Genomic DNA, 20840 nt, shown 5'->3' with positions numbered 1-20840 from the left:
TAAATGTACTGGTAGTAAACAGACCCTAACCATCTGCAGGTATTATTTTTTACACACACTTGTTCCACTTACCTTTTTTTTAACTTAATTTCTTTCATAGTTCTTATTCTATGCAAGTCTCCTAGTGCTCTAGTAAATTCTATTAATGCTTAGTATGTACTGTTTGTATGTAGAGGAAATGATTGTGCTCAGACTAGGGTTTGTTATCCTTACTTTGGCAGGATTTCCGCTATGCTGTGGCTCAAGCTTCCAAATATCTCGGGAAGCCAGTGATTGAGGACAAGATCCTAAATCAGATCCTGTACTACCTGCCACAGCTGTATGAACTCAACAGAGATGTGCTGAGAGAGCTACAGGAGAGGATGTCTCAATGGTACTTATTCATCCATTTTTTTTTAAACGCACAGAAAAATTGGCAAGTGTCATCTATACATTCAATTCTTTTAACAAGATACACTGCTCAAAAAATTAAAGGAACACTTAAGTCACACATTAGATTGCGATAATTCATATAGTCATCCTCTTTCACATTTGTCAACCTGCCTATTCTGATGTTCTCTGGTGAATGTCAATTGAGCTGCACAGTGCCGGGATGTGAGCACATGTCCCATTTCAGGACGACGGGTTCTCGTAACACCTTCATAGTCACTTTCTGAAAAATGGAGACCGGTAGCCAGGTAGAGGTAATTTCGTAGGGCACTGGCAGTGCTTCTTCCGTTCCGCCTCTTCCAATGGAGTAGATAGCAGTCCTACTGTTGGGTTGATGCACTCTTACTGCCCTGTCCAGCTCCGCTTGTGTTATCGCCCGTGTCCTGGCAGCTACTCCATGCTTCTGCGAAAACCTGTATGGATGTGCTATACTGGAGGAGTAGGATTACCTCTGCAACCTGATTAGGCAGCAGGTACTACCTCATGCTACCTGTAGTGACAAGGACACTAGAAAAAATGCAAAACTGGAGAGAGTAATTGCAGCTACCACTTGCAAAACCATTCCCTTTTTGGGGGTTGTCTTGCTGTTGCATCTGCAATGCACCTCTTGTCGCACTTAGTGAAATTAACTCACAATCTCTTATGCTTCCTAAGGGCTTATTCAGACGTGCGTATATCGGCAGGGTTTTCATGCCCAGCCGATATACGCTGTTCCTCCCACTCACCGTCTCTCTGCTTCTCTCCTCCCCTCTGAGCAGTTTGCAATGGTAGTGGGCAGAATGGGGGTGGAGCTAAGCTCCAGCTCACCCCCCCCTCCTTCCTTGTCCATAGCCAGCAATGGGAATGGGCGGGACAGAGCTGAGCTTAGCTCCACCCCTGCCCCTCTCCCTCCCATTGCAAACGCAGGAGTGGAGGAGAGAGCCAGAGAGCCGGTGAGTGGGAAGGAAGGGGGAATTGCTTAGATGGAAGCGTATATCGGCCGGCCGTAAAATGCTGGCTGATATACGCTCATGGGAATGAGCCCTTAGGGTGCTATTACATGACCGTTTCTCCCATGCAAAATGCAGGCGGGACTGCACTGATTATAGCTGGCACCTGGACTTCCCAGTTCATGGACTATGTCAAGTTCAGGTGCCTTCTGCAATCAGCGTTTCTCTTCCTGTGTTTTGCATGGGAAAAATAAGTATATTAGCCTTACTGGACAAATTGATATCCCTATTGTTTAGGTAACTTGGGGTTTTACTGTGATGTTTAAAGGGGTTTTCCCATTACTTAAAATTGTTTCATAGCCAGTCTGTGCTTCCTGGTTGCTTCTGACTAGAACATGTGACTGCAGCAGCCAATCACTGGCCACTGCCGAGCCCTTCTATAGTCAATGATTGGCTGCAGCAGTCACATATAGGGGGAAGAAGCAACCAGGAAGGACTGAGTGGCTGTCAAGCAATTTTAAGTTGCGGGAAAAGACCCACTTTTAAGTGTTTTCTTAAATTTTTTTGGAGCATTGTAGAAGATGGGGGTTTTTTTTGTTTTTTTTTTAGAATTTGATGTAAGTAAATATAAAAATGATCTGATTCATTCCATCCAGAGAAGAATATCATGTTTGTTTATAGCTAAAAAATTAAAGACACATGCAGATCAAAAATCCGTTCCTTGTGATGTTTGAGAGTTGTGTATCACAACTGGCCAAATTTTTCCATTTTCTAAAAAGACTTTACTTTGTAGGAGTGAGCAACAAAAAATTGCTGATATTTTTGTGAAGAAAGGCCCGTACCTCAAGATGTATTCTACATATATTCGAGAGTTTGATCGAAATGTGGCATTACTCGATGAGCAGTGCAAGAAAAATGCTGCTTTTGCAGGAGTGGTTAAAGATTTTGAGGTAATTGCATGCTTAATGCTGTATTTTATAATGATGAGCTTAGATTGGTGATTATGGCATGTGAAAGTGAGAATAGCGGTAGGTATATATTGTTGCTGAAGGGGTATTACCAGCTTACACATTTTATACTGGATATGTTGCAAATACCTGACAAGTGTGAGTCCCTCTTCTTGGGCTCTCGCCTACTGGGAAAATGGGGGTCCAGGTCATACTGACCACAGTCCCAATGGTATATAATAATTTTTTTTTTTCTTAAAACCCATAGTTTACAGTGGAGAAGGCCTTACGTACTCACTCCTAATTAATTCTTATTTAGAAATCAATGAACAGGGATGACGAGAACGCCCCCTCCCTTCGCTTTCCAGATACCGTAGATGCGGGTACCAGTTACATGCTAGAAATGTGGTACATCGTCCATAGATGAAACTTCTTACAGAGACGCTGCTACAATGGAGTAGATGTGCACACCAGTGCAATATTTTGGGGGACCTTTCCTTTTTTTCAAGCATGTACACCTAGGATACAAATATTGCTGCTTATGGGACACTGTCAACCTATGGGATAAAAACAATGCAGGCACAAGAGTGAATGGGTATAAGGCCAAGTTGCACATGGCCGGATTTTAATTGCCTCCGTGTTGCGTAGCAAATATCGTCCATAACATGCTATGGAGAAACCCTTTTTCCTGCACACAAGTGGAAATCAATTGTGATTTTCTGCTCACGAAGGAAAAATCGTAGTATGTTCAATTTTTGTGTGGGCTCCACATTGACAGCTTCCACTGAAGTCAATAGAAGCTGTCTGACCGGCGTCCCTTCCCACAATTAATCTTGCGTAAACGTTGCGGTACCCGCGTCATCGCCTAGTGATAGTGTGGGGAGATCTGTACTGCGCATGTCCGACGGTCAGCTGTCTGGACTATCCACAGTACAGAAGTAGAAAAGACACCTATGCAGGGTGACCGGCTGGGCATCGGGTCGGATTCCAATGTGGGATCCGGAATCCGGAATCCGACCTGGTCATGGGCAGCTGGCCTTAGAAGTGCCATATCCTCACTGAAACATAATAAATGCTATACAAGAAGTAACCTTTCTTTTTATAAAGTGCTACTATTATACGAGGGGCTTCTGATAAGTCTTTGGGCAAAACTGGTGGAGCTAGGCTTCCAGCTGGTTGACCACCAACCTTATTTACCAGATCTAGCTCCCTCTTACTATCATCTGTTTCCAAACCTGAAGAAACACCTCAAGGGTACCAAATTTCACACCATTTCTGATGCCATGGCTGCTACTGATGACTGGTTTGAGGCACAGCCGAAATCCTTCTTTTTGCAAGGCTTACAGAACTTGGAATACCGATGTAAGAAGTGTGTTGGCATCAGTGGAGAGTATGTGGAATAAATGTAAAGTTTCATCTTCCTATCTCGTTTCTTTCTAGGTAAGGCCAAAGACTTATCAGCAGCCCCTCGTAGTAGTTTTCTGTCCTAAAATGGAACAAACTTAGCAGTCTTACAGAACACATACAAGATGGTATCACAGCAACAACATTTTTTACAGGAAAACACAGTACAAATGATCAAAAAGTTGTATATACCCCCCAGTGAGAACTTCAATGTATGCCATAAAAAACAAGCTCTCACATAGCTCTGACTGAAAAATGAAAAATGTTATAACTGTCAGAATATGGGGATACAAAAGCAAGTGATTTACTTTTTAAACTGGTTTTATTGTGCGAAAGTAGTAAAGACTAAACAGAGGCGTAACTTGAAGCTTCTGGGCCCCAATGCAAAATCTGTAACAGGCCCCCCAACTATAATGCTTTATTCATAGTACTGGGCTCCCTGTATGGAGAAGAGAGGCCTTATGGGCCCCCTAAGGCTCCTGGCCCCGGGTGCAACTGCATCCCCTATAGTTATGCCCCTGGAAATATTGAACCACTGTAATCATACTTGACCCACAGGATGAATTTAACATGGCATTTATACTGCATGGTGAACAACATATGAACGGAAGCTAAAAAAAAAGAGCCCCCGTTAAGTGTGTAATTGCAGTTTTTCCCCCCATTCCCTCTCTAACAAAAAATGTATAAAACTCATCAATACATTATGTAGCCTAAAATGATACAATTATAAAATATAACTCATCCTGCTTGTCCAAAAAAGCTATCCTAAAAATTCATGGCTTTCTATATCTGCCATTTCAATAAAAAAAAATTCTCTGCAGGCCTTTACACCAAAATGGGCTTGATACATAAAGGAATGTTGTGTGTGTTTTTTATTTATTTTTTATTTATTTTTTTTAATTTTAACAAATCCTGTGGTCAAAATAATAAGAGCTGACACTTGCCTCTCTCATGTCAGCGCATGAACAGTGCCGCAGCTGCTATCTCTACGTTGGCGCTCCTTAGGCCTCATGTCCACGGGGAAAAGAAGAATTAAAATCCGCAGCGGATTTTAACTCTTCTCCTGCACGCGGATCCGCACCCCATAGGGATGCATTGACCACCCGCGGGTAGATAAATACCCGTGGATGGTCAATAAAAGTGAATTAAAACAAATATGGAGCATGAAAATAAATGGACATGCTCAATTTAGGTGCTGGGTCTCCCGCGGGGACGGCTCCCGCAGGCTACTATGGAAGCCGTCCGGATCCGCGGGAGACCTAAAATAAGAATAAACTTACCCGCAGCGGGCCGGGCAGATCTTCTCTTCTTCGCGGCCGGATCTTCATTCTTTGGCCCGGCGGATGTGCCCAGCGCATGCACGCAGCACGCCGCCGGCATGCCGAGCACATCCGCCGGCCGAAGAAAGAAGATCCGGCCGCGAAGAAGAGAAGATCTGCCCGGTCCACTGCGGGTAAGTTTATTCTTATTTTCAGCCCTCATGTCCGCGGGGCAGGAGGGACCCGCTACGGATTCTCCATGGAGAATCCGTAGCAGGCCTGATTTTCTCCGTGGACATGAGGCCTTACAGGTGGCATCCTGTTGACAGAACATTGTAGGCTGCTGCAGCCAATCACAGGCCTCTGCATTCAACTGCTAAGGTTTGTGATTGGCTGCAGCAGCCTGTAACATCTCTTAAATAGGCTGACTGCAACATGGCAACCGGATTTTATTAAAAGGAGGGTGGGGTGGGGGGGGAGTAAACCCTTTTTAAGGAGTTAATATTGTTTGTGGACTGCAGGTGTATTGCTGTTTGTGTCTAGGTAATATGTGCTATAACAGGTTTAATGTGATATATTCTCCTCTTTCAGATGAGCCCTCGTTGTGCTCACTTGGCTCTCAAGCATTATTTACTCAAACCGGTTCAAAGGATTCCTCAGTACCGATTACTTTTAACAGGTACACAGACTAGTTTCTGCAAAAAATGTTTTATACAGGACGAAAATTGAGCACGAAGGCTACCAGGAACACTCATTTGGCAGATAGTCAGCAAAATAGATTGCTGTGTGCTGCTTGTCAACCCTCTTTTGTCTGTCATAAATTAAGTCCATCTCTCAGACCACAAATGGTTTAAATTTTATTTTTAAAACGCCAGAAAGGAACTGTTTTGGCGGCAGGAGGGGGGACCTGAACAACATGATTAAGTGGTTCTAATGTGATGGTTGATTGAATGTGGCTCAGTGGTTAACACTGTTGCCTTGCAGCGCTGGGCTCCTAGATACAAACCCCACCAGGGACAACATCTGTATGCACTTTGTATGTTCTCCCCGTGTTTGCGTGGGTACTCTGCTTTCCTCCTCTAAAGGCTCGTATATCAGAATATCTAAAGACACCACCTATATACACAAAAGGACAGAGGCGGGGTTAATTTGCATTAAAAAATATCCTATGGGATCCAAATAAAAATACTGACAAATCTGGTAAATAAGGAAGCTGGAACAATACCTCTGCAGCGCCACCTATTGGATGGCAGCATTCCTGCAAATCAATGTCCAGGCATCTATACAGGTCTTAACAATGATTGGGAATGGAAAACAAAGCCAGAAATCCATACACAGACAGCTGTTTCGGGGTGTTTGCCCCTCATCAGTGTGCAGTAGGTTTCTGTGTCGACTAGTGAGAGGCCTATTATCTCTGGAAGGGTCATTCACATTGTCGTTCTTGTTTTTTAAAATTTCATACTTTTCCACTACAGCTGCAGCATCCTTAGGAATCCCAGTTACGGGGAAAAAACATTCCCCTGTAGTGACAGTAGTTACCAACAGAGCTGTTTGTACATGGTTTTCTGGCTTGGTTCCCTATTCCCAATCGTTGTTTAACAGACTTGCTAAAGAGTTGTACATTAATTTGCAGGAATGCTGCCATCCCGTAGGTGGCGCTGCAGAGGTATTTTTCCATCTTCCTTATTTGCAATAATATTGTTTTAGTTCTCTTTTTGACAGCAATAGCACTTTTTTCTACAGGCTAGGGGTCGTTTTAGACGAGTCGATTATCATTTGAACGAGTGAGTGACGTCATCGTTAGCTTGTTCGCTCTCGTGCAGTCCGTTTAGACAGGCAGATACATCGCTGGCTCATTGAAACGAGATTCGTTCAGACTTTCACATTCACATAGTACCAAATTTTTTCTTTGTCCCTCTTGTTACACCTCAGAGATGTATGTTTATTATCGTCTGTGAAATGGGAGATAAGTTTGTTTTAGGCTTTTTTTTATATAGTACATCCAGCACTGCACATCAAAGCAGAGAATTTCACCGCCTGCTGGAGATACGGCCCCCCCAGTTGGCTTCAAACTACTTTGCTTTTATATTTGTGTATCAACTTTTTCACCTCTGTGCCACATCAAAGACGGCTGCATCATGAAATACATGTACTTTTATATTAACGAAAAACAAAACAGAGGAGGCATTCATTACGTGATGATGGATTTATTGTCCTCCTCCTCCTACTGTACATTTCTTGGCATTTCTTCTGATACGAAGGGACTGAGCAGGGACTTGCAGCTTTTCAAGGGATTTTAAGCATTTGTGTACATTGAATATAAAAATATAACTCTTCATGTACCATAATCTGTGTATCTTACTATTCATTTTCTATTTTGATTATGGTTAATTAGTTAATGTATTTAGAAATAAAGTGATTTTGCCCTTTTATATAAGTGGCCAGATGCTTGCCCGTAGACCAGTTCTTACTCAGCAGTAATGTAAGACATGTGCTATGGAGCACACATCAGAAAACTAAATTGTGTCTGGTTTCTTTGGCTAAAGTAGCCACCTAGTGGTAGAAAGGGATGTAATTTTTCCATAAGAGTATTGTTTGTAAAACCTGCATGTGTGTAGTATTTGTGTTGCATTAAAAATATTCATACAAGACTGTAAAGTAGGATTTTGTGAAATGTTTCACTGTTGCAAAGTTTGTTTTTTGTTTTTAAATGAAGGCTTCATAAACAAGTATTTTTAATTTTTTTTTGCAGATTACCTCCAAAATCTCCTACAAGAGTCATCAGACTACAGTGACACACAGGGTAATGCATGGTTATGTATATTTTGATAGGCAGATAATTCAATGCGTTGTCTCAAGAAGACCCTTGTCCACATCACTCATTAGGGCATAATAAGGGGAGCCCCATGCAGGAACAGTTCTGGCAGATTTTAGCTGTCCTTTTGTTATTTTTAGGGCGTAGAGTGTTAAGGCAGCAGAAATGCAGTCCCAAGTTCTCGCTCATGACCTGAAGATTGCGGGTTCAATCCCTGTGGGGTTCAGGTAGCCGGCTCAAGGTTGACTCTGAGGACGGTAAAACGAGTACCCAGCTTGCTAGGGTGTAAAAGATGACTGGGGAAGGCAATGGAAAACCACCCCGCAAAAAAAGTCTATCAAGAAAATTCCACAATATGACGTCTCCCCGCCCCTCTTCATTCAATTAACATAGCGGCCAGTCAGTAATGAACGGCTGATATTTACACTGAATGACCAGTGTTTAGAATTTTAAGCTGATCCTTCATTGTAAATAGCAGCCGTTAAGTATTGAACAGCCGCTATGTTAAGTGAATGGAGAGGGGTGGGGGAGAGCGAGGAGTGAAATCTCCTGCAGTTGCCCTACTGCAAGCCAACGATACTCGCTCCTGTGCAGCAGCACGTGAGCTAGTACATGCGGGGACGAGTGTCGGGCATCGTTTGCCCAACAGTCGTCCCGTTTAAATGGGGCTTGAGTCATGACTCGGTGCTTGCACCAGTGGACTTTATCCTTACATGTACAGTCACACACAGATGACTGTCAATCACTGATGGGACCGCATATATATATAAATAAATAAATATATATATATCTATCATTGGTGTGTGTGTGTGTGTGTGTTATTTTTATCACTTTTGTCAAAATGTGCATAAACATCTGTTTTTATGATGATTTTGAAGCAGGTTTGTCTTGCTCAGATCCCCCAGATCTTAATGTGTCCTTCATTATTTTGTATCTAAAATACCATCGCAAGACTTTAAAGGTCAACTGTTTTCTTCTACATGCACTGGATATCCTAATATTGTGTGACATAAATTGACAATGAATGTGTTCTCGAGGGCACACTAAAATTAGTCTTTGGATATTAGAAATGTATGTTTCTGCTCTGAGCTGCTGGCACTAATTCTGCGTACTTTGACTGACTGCCTCATTCTTGCTTATTAGGCAAATGTCCTCTAAAAGTAGTTATTTGTAAATGGGCCGCCTCTCTAATATTTAGGAGCATTTTGAAGTTATTGATGAACTTTATGTTTCTCCCATTTGTAGCCGCCTTGAGTGTTGTCATTGAAGTTGCTAATCATGCCAACGACATTTTGAAGCATGGGGTAAGTAGATAGCGCAGCTTAATTTGAACTGATTAGCCCTGGAATACATAGTTTATTCAATGGTTAAATGCATTAAATATGCAAGCTGGTTAATCATGTTCATTAATAATGCATATAGCGTTTTCTTCATTTCCATTTGTAAGGACAATTTTCAAAAGCTTATGCAGATTCAATACAGCCTTAATGGTCATCATGAAATTGTCCAGCCAGGAAGGGTATGTATACAAATCACTTGCCCCTTTTTTCTTTTTGCTAATCAGTCATTCATTCATTCATTCATTCCTTATTATATGTGACTTTCAGTGACTGCTAGTATTAAACAAAATGAGGCTGCCATTAAAGCCACATGAGAAAATTCTACAATTTGAGGAAGTTAATAATATTGTACATTAAATGCACAGTGTACACTTTTGTGTTCTGCCATTTAACCCTTTCCAATCCACTGTCTGACATCTAAAAATATTATGATTTAAGGCTGTACAGCTCCGATGTTGAAGACGTCCGTCGGGGTTCTCTTGCTGTATATTGCCAGCCTCTCTGCTGTCCGAGCCGATCCAGCGTGTCACCTCATGCAGTACTGGCTTTAGTCAGCAGATAGCGCCGTTGTATAACGGCAGAAAAAGAGTAAGCCCCCTAGGAAAACCAGGATACAAATGAAATTGGAAAGGGTGAACTCTTTATGCCATGGTATTATTCTGAATAGAATTATTCAGATTAAAACCTTTTGTGCTCTGATTTTTAGCGTTTTGTAAGTGACAACCAAAATAAATCTCAGCTTTTTATGGCCAAGATGGGGAAAACCCAGCCGCTCTGTCCTGACCACCTTTGGAAAGAGCTGAGCTTTTAGTGCAGCGCAGTTTTTGTAGCTCTCACTAAAATGAATGGGAGCTACGGAAATAGTTCTATGCGAAGTGCTTTGCTCTGCCCGTAGACTCCGGCAGGGTGGTCAGTACCTATGGCAGCAGTTTCCCATATCTATATAAAGCCAGTGGGAATACCAATTTAACATTTTCTCTGCCTAACAGCTATCAGTAGGCAGGTATTTAGTTCCTGACAGAATGACCACAAACTATTGAAAAAGAAGCAAGGCAGCTTGGTTAGGTTTAGAGAATATATTGCATATATATTATGTTTTCTAATTAAAATCGCAGACCACGGCAAGCTTGGCTCACACCCCAAATGCGCTTCATCCGGCAGTGGTATAAGTCTGCTGAACAGTTGTGGAGAAAGTCAAAGTAGTTTGCAGACTTCCACTACAAATTTATGCTCAAAACCTACAACCTCGCCCTCCATCATGCCAAAAAACTTATTTTGCTTCTTCTCCTCCCTATCCCACCTCAAACGACTTTTCGATACATTCCACTCCCCCCTCAGCTGCAAAGAACAGGCCCCCGTAATGGATCTCAGTGCTGGAGAGCTAGCCCCCCCCCTTTTCAAAGAAAAAAATCCGAAAACAAATCTACGAAAACTGCACGGCTAGCCCCAATCCCGGTCTCTCCAACACTGCATCAATCACTCACTCACTCACTATCTATACTAAAACCAACGACAGAGGAAGAAGTCTCCAGACTGCTCTCCAATGCTCGTCCCACAACCTGCGCTAGTGACCCTCTTCCCTCAGACCTCCTGGTCCCTTTCCCTGGCTGTCATTACCCACCTCACCACCATCTTCAACCTCTCTCTGTCCTCTGGTATTTTCCTCCTCTTCATTCAAACACTCGTCACCCTTTCCCCTATGCTAAAAAAAACAAAACGATCCTTGAGCCGACCAAAGCTGCCAATTACTGACCCATCTGAAACCTTCTCTTCATCTCAAAACTACTAGAACGCCTAGTTTATTCCTGCCTCACACACTTTCTCTCTGATAACTCTCTTCTAGACCCTCTCCAGACTGGCTTCTTCCGCACACACTCAACTGAAACCGCCCTCACAAAAGTGTCAAAACGACCTGATGACGGCGAAGACGAAAGGCGACTACTCCCTACCAAACCTCTTCGACCTCTTCGCTGTTTTTGACACTGTTGACCATGGCCTCCTGCTCGCTATGCTCCGCTCTATTGGCCTAAAGGACACTGTTCTCTCCTGGTTCTCTTCCTACCTCTCTGACTGCTCTTTCAGCTTCTCCTTCGCTGGCTCTATCTCCTCTCCGCTCCCCTTCGCTGTTGGGGTCCCCCAGGGCTCTGTCCTCGGTCCCCTCCTCTTCTCTATCTACACAGCCCCAATTGGACAAACCATCTGCAAATTCGGCCTCCAATACCATCTCTACGCTGATGACACCCAGTTATACACCTTTTCCTGCAACATCTCTGTACCATTCCTCCAAAATATCACTGACTGTCTGTCCGCTGTCTCTAATACAATGTCCTCCCTTTTCACCTCGTCTTTCCACCTTCCAACCGACCTCCTCCCAACATCTCCTTACCAATGACTGGCATCATAATAACCCCCAAACAGCATTCCCGCTGTCTTGGAGTCGCCCTTGATTCCGACCTCTCCTTCCTTTGGCCATTTCTCCTCACGGACACGCTAAACACACATCTCCCTCATCAATTACCAGCTCGATTACTGTAACTCGCTGCTCATCGGCCTTCCCCGCACCAGACTCTCCCCTCTCCAATCCATACTGAATACAGCGGCTAGACTCATTTTCCTTGTCCGCTTATCAGACGCCTCCGCTCTATGCCAGTCGCTGCATTGGCTGCCGATCCACTACGGAAGTAAATTCAAACTCCCCACCCACACCTACAAAGCTCTACATGGCGCCGCGCCACCGTACATCACCTCCTTCCTGTCCGTACATCACGCAGCCCGCACAGTTCAATCAGCCAACACATTGAGATTAAATGCCCCTGTAATTTGATCCTCCCATGCTTGCCTCCAGGACCTCTAAAGGATACGGGTTGGGAGTTCGCAGGGCAGGAAATGGGGGAGCCAGGCAGAGAAATGTTCCAGGAACAGACGGGTGGAGCCTGGGGGGTCGTTAGATAACTGTGACACGTAGAGGGAGTGGACGGAAGAGTCGCAGGGTATGTACTTCAAAAGATGAGAAGGTGAGGGAGGGAGCCGGGGGAATAACCTGGAAGGTGCAGTTTGGCGAGGGGAGAATGCCTACTCTGCCGCTGCGCCTGTCATCTGATGTGGGAGAACTGCAGGCCATCATAGGACAATGTAGCGGGGGAGGCAGAATCGGACTGCTGAATCCAGGTTTCGGTGAGGGCGAGTGAATTTAGGCGCTTGGTGGTTGTGAATGGTTGGGAGCTTGTTGCATGCAGATTGGGAGTTCCAGAGGGCACATTCGAAGGGGAAGAATAGGTGTCTGCTTTATAAGCATTCATTTGATGGCTATCTGATATGTGTGGCCAGATAAAGGGTTCCAAAGTTGTAGACTGTTTCTGTGAATGCTTCATATTTCAAGATCTGCAGTATGTTTTCAAATCATGTGAATGGGGTTTTGAAAACTCCATGTTTATTGTACTGTCTACCATGTCTGAATGTAAGGCGCTGGCTGCATGCACACTCCTTTCTGCTGCGGATGTGCCGGCCGGCGCTCATGCGCAGTGCAGATAATGCCACACTGATGCAGATTTGTGGGGATTTCGAAATTGACATTTCGGAATCGCCACAGGTCGGACAACTTCCATTGACTGCACTGGAAGCTGTCTGTGCGAGTCCCGCACAAAAATAGAGCATGTCCAAAACAGATTAGGATGCTTCAATCTGTAAAACGTAGTCTGTATTTAGCAAGGTAGTCTTCTTGCTAGCAATCCTTGTGGTAACTTTTTGCTTTTGGAGTCTCATTGTTTTGCTTTTGCTTGCTCAGGTTTTTTTGAAAGAAGGGACTTTAATGAAGCTTTCCAGGAAGGTCATGCAGCCACGAATGTTTTTTTTGGTAAGTTGCCAGACTAGTGAATACATGCCTGAGGAAGCTGTTATTGACCATAGTACCACTTTGTGTACATGGATGAACAGACCACTAAAAAACATTTCTGCAGCCTATGTATTTTTATTGTGCTCATTCACCCTTTTCATCATTTTATATAGGTTACTATACCCCTTGTATCAGTAAGATGCTGGACTTGTTATATGGCCCGTGTCTGTGTACTAACTTTAAAGATTGTAGACCAGCACATGGATGAAATGCTTGAATCATTTATTAATTCCAAACCACTGGTTAGAAATTCTAATAAGTTCAGCTTTTCAGGGGAAATTACCCTTCGGAAACTGCTGTGTAGTGTTTATTGTCTTGATTGGCCGGGTAAAAAAACAATTGCCCCGATTTTCACCAAATCAGATTGGCTAAGTGAAAATCGCAGAAATATCTACCGTATTTTCCGGCGTATAAGATGACCCCCAACTTTTCCAGTTAAAATTATAGAGTTTGGGATATACAATGGTGCCTTTACATACGAGTTTAATCCATTCCGAGACGGAGCTCGAAAGGCAAAAAAACTCGTATGTCAAAGCACTTTTCCCCATTAAAATGCATTGAAACGCCATTAATGCGTTCAGTGCATTTTTTAATGGGGAAACTAACTACCTGTCGTCTTATACGCCGGACTAACTACCTGTAGAAAAAAAAAATCAATACTTGCCTCCTGCGGGGTTCTGCGATGATCTACGGCACTGCTCTAGGCTGTCACTCCCTCCGCCATGCCGACAGAGCATTGCTTTCTGGATGCGGGGCTTGAATGCCCCACCTCCAAAAAGCTAATGCACTGATTGATTAACGCAGCGCCGACTTTCATTGGCTGACGCCCTGCTGAGTTAGCCAATCACAGCCATTCAATGGTGTCATGTTATACAGCCGAGCGCTCAGAGCGGAGGATGAAGAAGACAAGCGGGGTGTCCCTGCTTGCCTTCTGCATCCAGCTGTTTTCTGCACGAAGCGCCTGGCTGTTATACAGCCGAGTGCTCCGAGCGGAGGATGCAGAAGACAAGCAGGGTGTCCCCGCTCGCCTTTCGCATCCAGCTGTTTTCTGCATGGAGCGCCCAGCTGTTATACAGCTGAGTGGAGGATGCAGAAGACAAGCCGGGTGTCCCCGCTTGCCTTCTACATCCAGCTGTTTTCTGCACGGAGCGCCCGGATGTTATGCAGCCGAGCGGAGGATGCAGAAGCAAGCGGGGACACCCAGATGTTTTGTGCACGGAGTGCCCTATTATGCAGCCGAGCGCTCCGTGACGGGTATGGAGAACAGAGCTGGACCGCTCTGTTCTTCATACCCAGCCTGTGATCAGGGAGTGGGATACAGATGAAACAATGGTGTCAGCTGTATCTCGCTGTGAATCCCTGATAAGCACGCTGAAAGACAACGATAAGCGACAAGATAACGAAAACTGCACAATATCAGTGCAGCTACCCATAACGATTATCGCTCAAAAGATGGCTTTGGGGCAAATTTTGAGCGATAATCGTTATCTAAATGGGCCTTAAGTACACAGTCTTGAAAGTTACTACTTGTAAGCGTAGTGGTCAACCATAGGCAACTTTGCACCCGCACATCACATGAGTAGTGCTACCCCCTTCTGTGCCTGTGTATTGTCTTTGAATCCATGGTAATATTAATTCGGAGCATGTAACTGGTTGTAATATACTACACCAGTTTCTAAACAAAGTTGTCAGCGTATTTAAGAATCAGTTTATCTGTTTCTAGAAGGCATCATTAACTATTGATATGATATGTATTCTTATGTAATGCAGACTAGTGGAGTATAACGTTTTTTTTCCAGTTCAATGATGCTTTACTATACACGACCCCTGTGCAATCGGGAATGTACAAACTAAACAACATGCTGTCCTTGTCTGGGATGAAGGTAGGTGTTTTGTATATAAAGTACTGTCAGTATTTTGATATAACACAGAGGGACACTATATTTTATTACTTTGTTTTGCTCTTCAAGGTGAGGAAGCCAAATCAAGAGGCCTATCAGAATGAGCTGAATATAGAAAGTGTGGAAAGATCCTTCATTTTGTCTGCCAGGTATTATACAATGTTGATGGCTTATTAAACATAGTAATATTGTTTGCAAGGTTAAAAAGCAGACCTACATCCATCCACCCAGTTCAGCCTGTTATGTTGATTCAGAAAAAGGCAAAAAAAACATGAGGCAGAGCCAATTTTCCTCCTTTATATTGTTTTAAAGTTCATTTCTAGCTTGCCCATATATAACTTACTCATATTTAACCCTTTCCAATCCAGTGTTGAACCTCGTCCGACAATGAGATTTCCCCGCATAGCTCTGCTGTTGGACGAGGTCCGTCACATGAGGAGAGCTGCTTTGTCTGGTCTCTCCCCTGCATAGTGTAATATACATATACAGAAGTGAACTCCGAAGTCCAAGCTCTCCTCTGCATACTGTTTTATACATATATGGAAGAGAACTCCAATGTCTAATCTCCTTCATCGGATCAGACAGGTTCCATTGACTTCAATGGAAGCCGTCCGTGCGGGAATGGCACTGAAACGGAGCATGCTGTAATTTGATTTCCGCTTCCAAAGATCCGTAAATCAAATTCCCATGCTTTAATTCAGCTGCGGACGCCATGTTTCCCTATGGACAGCTGAACTGCAGATAGTCTGCTCGGGTGCCCCGTGTGGATTCCACAATTCAAATCCGCCCGCGGACACTGGGCCTAACCAGAGCCCATTCAAATCAGTGGGCTGTCTCTGTAATGCAGGACAAGGCAGGTCTTCTAGAGATGCTTCACTGCACTCGAGTTAATGAATGCATTTCCCGAAGGGGTACATGAAAATGTCTTTTTTTTTTTAAATAGACAACCATTTTAAGCATGACCTAAGGCTATTTACCGGATGTAGCTATATGACTATTCAATACAGATAGTTGCCTCACGTTCCTAAGAAATCAAAATAAACTTTGGGCCTCCTTTATCGAAACACTAAAATAAAACTGTCTTTGTTGCCCATTGCAACCAATCAGAACTCTGCTTTCATATCAGAGACTGCTCTTGTAAAATGAAAGCTGAGTTCTGATTGGTTGCTATGGGCAATAGGCAAGCCTTTTCTTTTAGGCAGGGTCTCATTTATCAAAACTATGTTTATGGATATAGAATACAGAAACAAACTATACATTAAGTCCTCATGTCCACGGGAAAAATCAGGCCCGCTGCGGATCCTTCATGGAGAATCCTGCAGCGGGTCCCTTCTTTCCCGCGGACATGAGGCTAAAAAGTAAACATTACTTACCTGTCCAGACACTGTGGATCTGCCCTCCATCGCGGCCGGATCTTCTTTCTTCGGCCCGGCGGATGTGCTTGGCGTGCCGCACGCATGCACCGTGCACTCCTTTTTTTTTTTTTTTTTTTTAAACTCCTGCTCTCCCACACTCCCGCGTCAGAGAGCAGGAATTCAGCTGCGGGTATGCCACGGATATGGACGGCTTCCATAGGCTTCAATAGAAGCCTGCCAGAGCCGTCCCGGCAGGAGACCCCCACTAAAATGGAGCATGCTGCGGGTGTTTTCCCGCACACGCAATCCAGGCCTCATGGGAAAATGACATCCGCAGGTATTTAATTACCTGCGGGTGTCCAATGCATCCCTATGGGGCGCGGATCACGCGTGCGGGTGACCCGCTGCGGATCTGTCCCCGAGGACATGAGGCCTTAAAATAATGTGTAAATATAATACAGTGGTAACCAATAGCAAGTTGGGTTTGTCCTTGTGCCTGTTGCTAGTAAGCCAATCATATTAGACTTATGACAGTCAAAAGAATGTCGTCTGCCTTGTTTTCCATGGGGAGACGTTGACATTGCATCGGGTCTTTACTGTGACTTGCGAATGGCCAGATGGCGCTGTGCAGCCCTTGTCTAACTCTTGAATAAAAAAAGCTGTCATTTTGTCCAAGCACAATACTGGCCGTAAAAGAGTGAAGACAAGGCACAGCAATATATACAAATATCTAATAGGTCATTTAAGAAAGTGGCGCATATTTCATATCTGAAGCATTTGGCCTCTGAAAAAGCCAGAGTATGGTTTTTAGTCAAAACAAGAAATTCTAATGAAGCTTTTTCTTCTTTCTAACAGCTCTGCTACTGAGAGAGATGATTGGCTTGATGCCATCTCTGCAGCAATAGAGGCTTATGCCAAAAAGAAAATTACCTTCAATCCCACTAAAAGTCTGGAAGAGGTGTGTCGGATAAAGAAGTTTAAGTTTTCTGATTTATAAGACCTGTTTTTCATTATTTATGAATAAAGATAAGCTTGATGCCGAGTATATAGTCTATAATTTCACACATTGGATTAAATAGGTCCTAATAATCTATTTTGTTAAATAACCTGTCGAGTCCTTTGGGCTGTGGACACTATATTATAATGGTCTGTCATTTATACGGATCAGTTCAGTTAGTTTAGAACAATGTTCCCCAACTCCAGTCCTCAGGGACCCCCAACTGGTCATGTTTTCAGAATTTCCTCAGAATTGCACAGGTGATGTAATTATTGGCAGTTCCTCAGACATTGCCACAGGCGTTCTTACCATAGGAGATCCTGAAAACATGACCTGTTGGTGGTCCCTGAGGACTGGAGTTGGGGACCGCTGGTTTAGAATACCTACGTTTGAAAGTGTGCAGCGCCGGATGATACAGCTAATTAATATTCATTCGAGATCAGTATATTTGCTGATGTATAAAATGCATTAAACAATCCTGAAAAAAATATCTTGAATATAGAAGTATTAACCCAACAAAAATGCTGTTTATTTTTTTCAGCCTGATCCAGAGGAGGAAGGAGATAATACTCTTGGATCAAAAGCGCCTATCTGGATCCCTGATGGCAGAGCCACCATGTGCATGATCTGTACTAGTGAATTTACTCTGACTTGGAGAAGACATCACTGCAGAGCATGTGGAAAGGTATGTTCTGTTATACTGAATTCAACTGCTTAATAGGGGGTTCTGAGAATTATTATTTTTTCTTTTTTAATAATAAAAGAATATATGCTAACATGTCCTGCGCCCCCACAGCTCCAGTGCTAAATCTGCCATTCTGTCCTTGGGGGCTGTTTACGTCTTGCAGTTGGTCTGTGGACAGGACGTGGCAGACTGTTGCAGTCAATCACAGACCTCCGTGATGGACTGCTAAGGTCTGTGATTGACTTCAGCAGACTAAGATGTTCGTACATTCACATAGAGCTGTCAATCACTGATAGGACCCATTGGACTGTTTTACTCAGGAGTAAAAAACAAGTTATGCTGAATCTTTCCCCATAAAACTATATATCAATCTGCTCCGCTCCTCCTGATCCCATTACATCATGCCTGCAGTTTGGACAGCATGTATGACCGATTCCCTTTTAACATTGATTGATTATAATTCCTGGTCATGTAACTTACTCACAAATCTAACTAGTTTCTGTATGCAAGCTTTCGTTGTAGCGTATATGGGATTAGGATCAGGAATGTAATGTATTGTAGGATTGTCCAACTGCTAAAAGTATCATGTCATATACTTGGCTTTTAGATTGTGTGTCAGGCCTGCTCAACAAACAAGTACAGCCTGGAATATCTGAAGAATCACTTAGCACGTGTGTGTGATCACTGCTTTCAAGAACTCCAGAAGCAAGGTACTGTAGGCCAGTAGTCTTTATTTATTGCAGTCTTCCTTGTGTTTTATGCTACTATTGGTTTCATAGACATGAGTCTGAAAGGCCAATTTACACGGAGCGATGATTGCTCAAGAATCGCTAAAAAGCAATCGCTTGAGTGATAATTGTTGCGTCTAAACACGCGGCCATCATGCACTTTTCATGCACTGCTAGCTGAACTTTAAATTCAGTCCAACCTAAAAATCGTTGTTCACTCTTATCTGTTGTTCTCCATGGGGAGTGCTGATAGGATTGTTTCCTCATGGAGAACAAAGGATCTGAGTGCAGATAATAGCCATGGCCTATTAGCACTGTTCAGTGAAGGCTTCATTTGCACACCTAATTAGTACTTAAGTAGCTGAGTAACTACTTAATAGTTTATGCAAAATGATCGCTCAAAGCTGTCACTCAAACTGTCATTTGAGCGATCTCTGAGCAATCATCTGCTGGTGTAAAGGGGCCTTTACTGTAGCTAAAGAGATGCATCAGTGATTTCAACTACCATCAACATTGCATGAAATCCATTATTTAATACTACAGGTATCCACAAGGAGTTGGGTTTTGCCTATTCAATTACTCTTACTATGCTAAAATGACAGGCTTGTTTCCTGTGCATTTCTCACTAATCATCTCTGCACTTGTGCCCAGCCAACTTTTAGGCTCAGTTCACATGGAGCAGAATTGCAGCGGACTTTCCAGGCGTAAAGTCTGCACGGCAATTCCGACTGCAGCTCCTAATCCTGGGATTAGCCCGCAAAGTGGACAAGATTTTGCAAAAATCTCGTCCACACGCTGCAGCCAAACCTCACGAAAACTGACATGTGGCATTGATTCAATTCCACAGCATGTCAGTTCTTTTCTAGTTTCCGCAACGGCCTCTCTCCTCTCTATGGGGTGAGAAAGCCGCAACGGAATGCTGACGGCTAGACCGCTCCAAAACCCGCGGCTGAAGGCCATGGGTTTGAAGCTGCGCTCTTCCAGCAGAATTCTTGCGGTTTTTCGGTGTGGCAATTCCGCTGGAATACCGTCCCGTGTAACCCCAGCCTTAGTGTTCTTGGAAGAACTACAAATATTCAATTACTCCACATGGCCAGGGTTTGGCACTCACAACTACTGGGATTTATGGCTGTTTTTACAATGAGCGATACTTCGCTTGTCTGTGTAGCTTGTTTATACAGGCAGCTACATTGTTTGCAATTTCACTTGCATATCATTCATTTGTTCACATTCATTGTACCAGTGCATGTGAACGACTAAAGGATCGCTGTTCACATGCAACGATGTGTGACCAATTATTTTTATGCCTACGTAAAATGAACAATGAATGAGAAGCAAACAAATTCTTGTTTGTCGCTCAATCATTGGCCAAGTTTACATTGAATGTTTACAGCGGTAAACAAAAACCAAATTTATTTCACTGGCAGGGAAAGTTAGAGGTGTTCTACACTAATATTGGGGCGCTGAATCCAAATCTGATCTCAAATTTGCTCTATCACATCAAGTTTTTGTGCTCTCAACATACCCCATTTTCATGGATTTTACCAGTAATATTACATTTTCATTGCTCATAATTGCAGCCTGTTACTACATAGCTCAATTTATTTTTATTACCAGCTATTCTCAAGGATATGCAGAGATATTTTTCTGGTGACCTCTGGCATCTCCGTATTTTCTTTACAGCAGCCAAAGGAAAAATCAGGCAGTTAAAGATTGGGGTGCAAGTAGAGATCAAACCCAGTAGGGCACTCGGTAAATATGAAAGAAAGTTACTCCGGTCTTGGTATTAATTGGAATAAATCAGTAATTCTGCCAGTAGATAAACCTGACCTAATGGTCCATATTGACCAAGCCCCACTAATTTGTACAACCGTTTTTAAGTACTTGGGAATAAATATTTCAAGAAATGTCACAGATTTTATTAAATTAAATTTAGACCTGTTATTGCTCAAATTTAGGCAGAAGCTAGATGTATGGTGAAAACTGCCTCCATCGGTAATAGGGAGAGTGAATTTAATCAAGATGATTTGGATGGCACTAGAGATGAGCGAGCGTACTCGCTAAGGGCAAATACTCGAGCGAGTATTGCCTTTTGCGAGTACCTGCCTGCATTGGTATGAAATCTTGCAGATGGCCTCTAAGTTGTTACAGCAATGAAT

At 43.3% G+C, this 20840-nt stretch overlaps 1 protein-coding gene across 3 annotated transcripts in view; it reads left to right on the top strand.

The window, feature by feature from the left end:
- The window catches only part of FGD6 (FYVE, RhoGEF and PH domain containing 6), an 87407-nt gene that overhangs the window by 57484 nt on the left and 9083 nt on the right, over positions 1 to 20840 (top strand). For 2 of the 3 annotated variants that reach the window (XM_066591542.1, XM_066591541.1), the window contains exons 6-17: positions 222 to 373; positions 2152 to 2308; positions 5560 to 5647; positions 7721 to 7771; positions 9029 to 9087; positions 9231 to 9302; positions 12908 to 12976; positions 14815 to 14898; positions 14986 to 15065; positions 17127 to 17229; positions 17810 to 17953; positions 18561 to 18663. In XM_066591542.1, coding sequence (XP_066447639.1) covers positions 222 to 373; positions 2152 to 2308; positions 5560 to 5647; positions 7721 to 7771; positions 9029 to 9087; positions 9231 to 9302; positions 12908 to 12976; positions 14815 to 14898; positions 14986 to 15065; positions 17127 to 17229; positions 17810 to 17953; positions 18561 to 18663 — 1162 coding nt within the window. The other variant, XM_066591543.1, reaches the window with a different exon arrangement.

The sequence above is a fragment of the Eleutherodactylus coqui genome, chromosome 2 (genome assembly GCF_035609145.1).
Source record: "Eleutherodactylus coqui strain aEleCoq1 chromosome 2, aEleCoq1.hap1, whole genome shotgun sequence".
In the NCBI taxonomy this organism is placed as follows: domain Eukaryota; kingdom Metazoa; phylum Chordata; class Amphibia; order Anura; family Eleutherodactylidae; genus Eleutherodactylus; species Eleutherodactylus coqui.
Note: the sequence above shows the minus strand (reverse complement) of the source record. Positions and strands in the feature narration are given on the sequence as shown.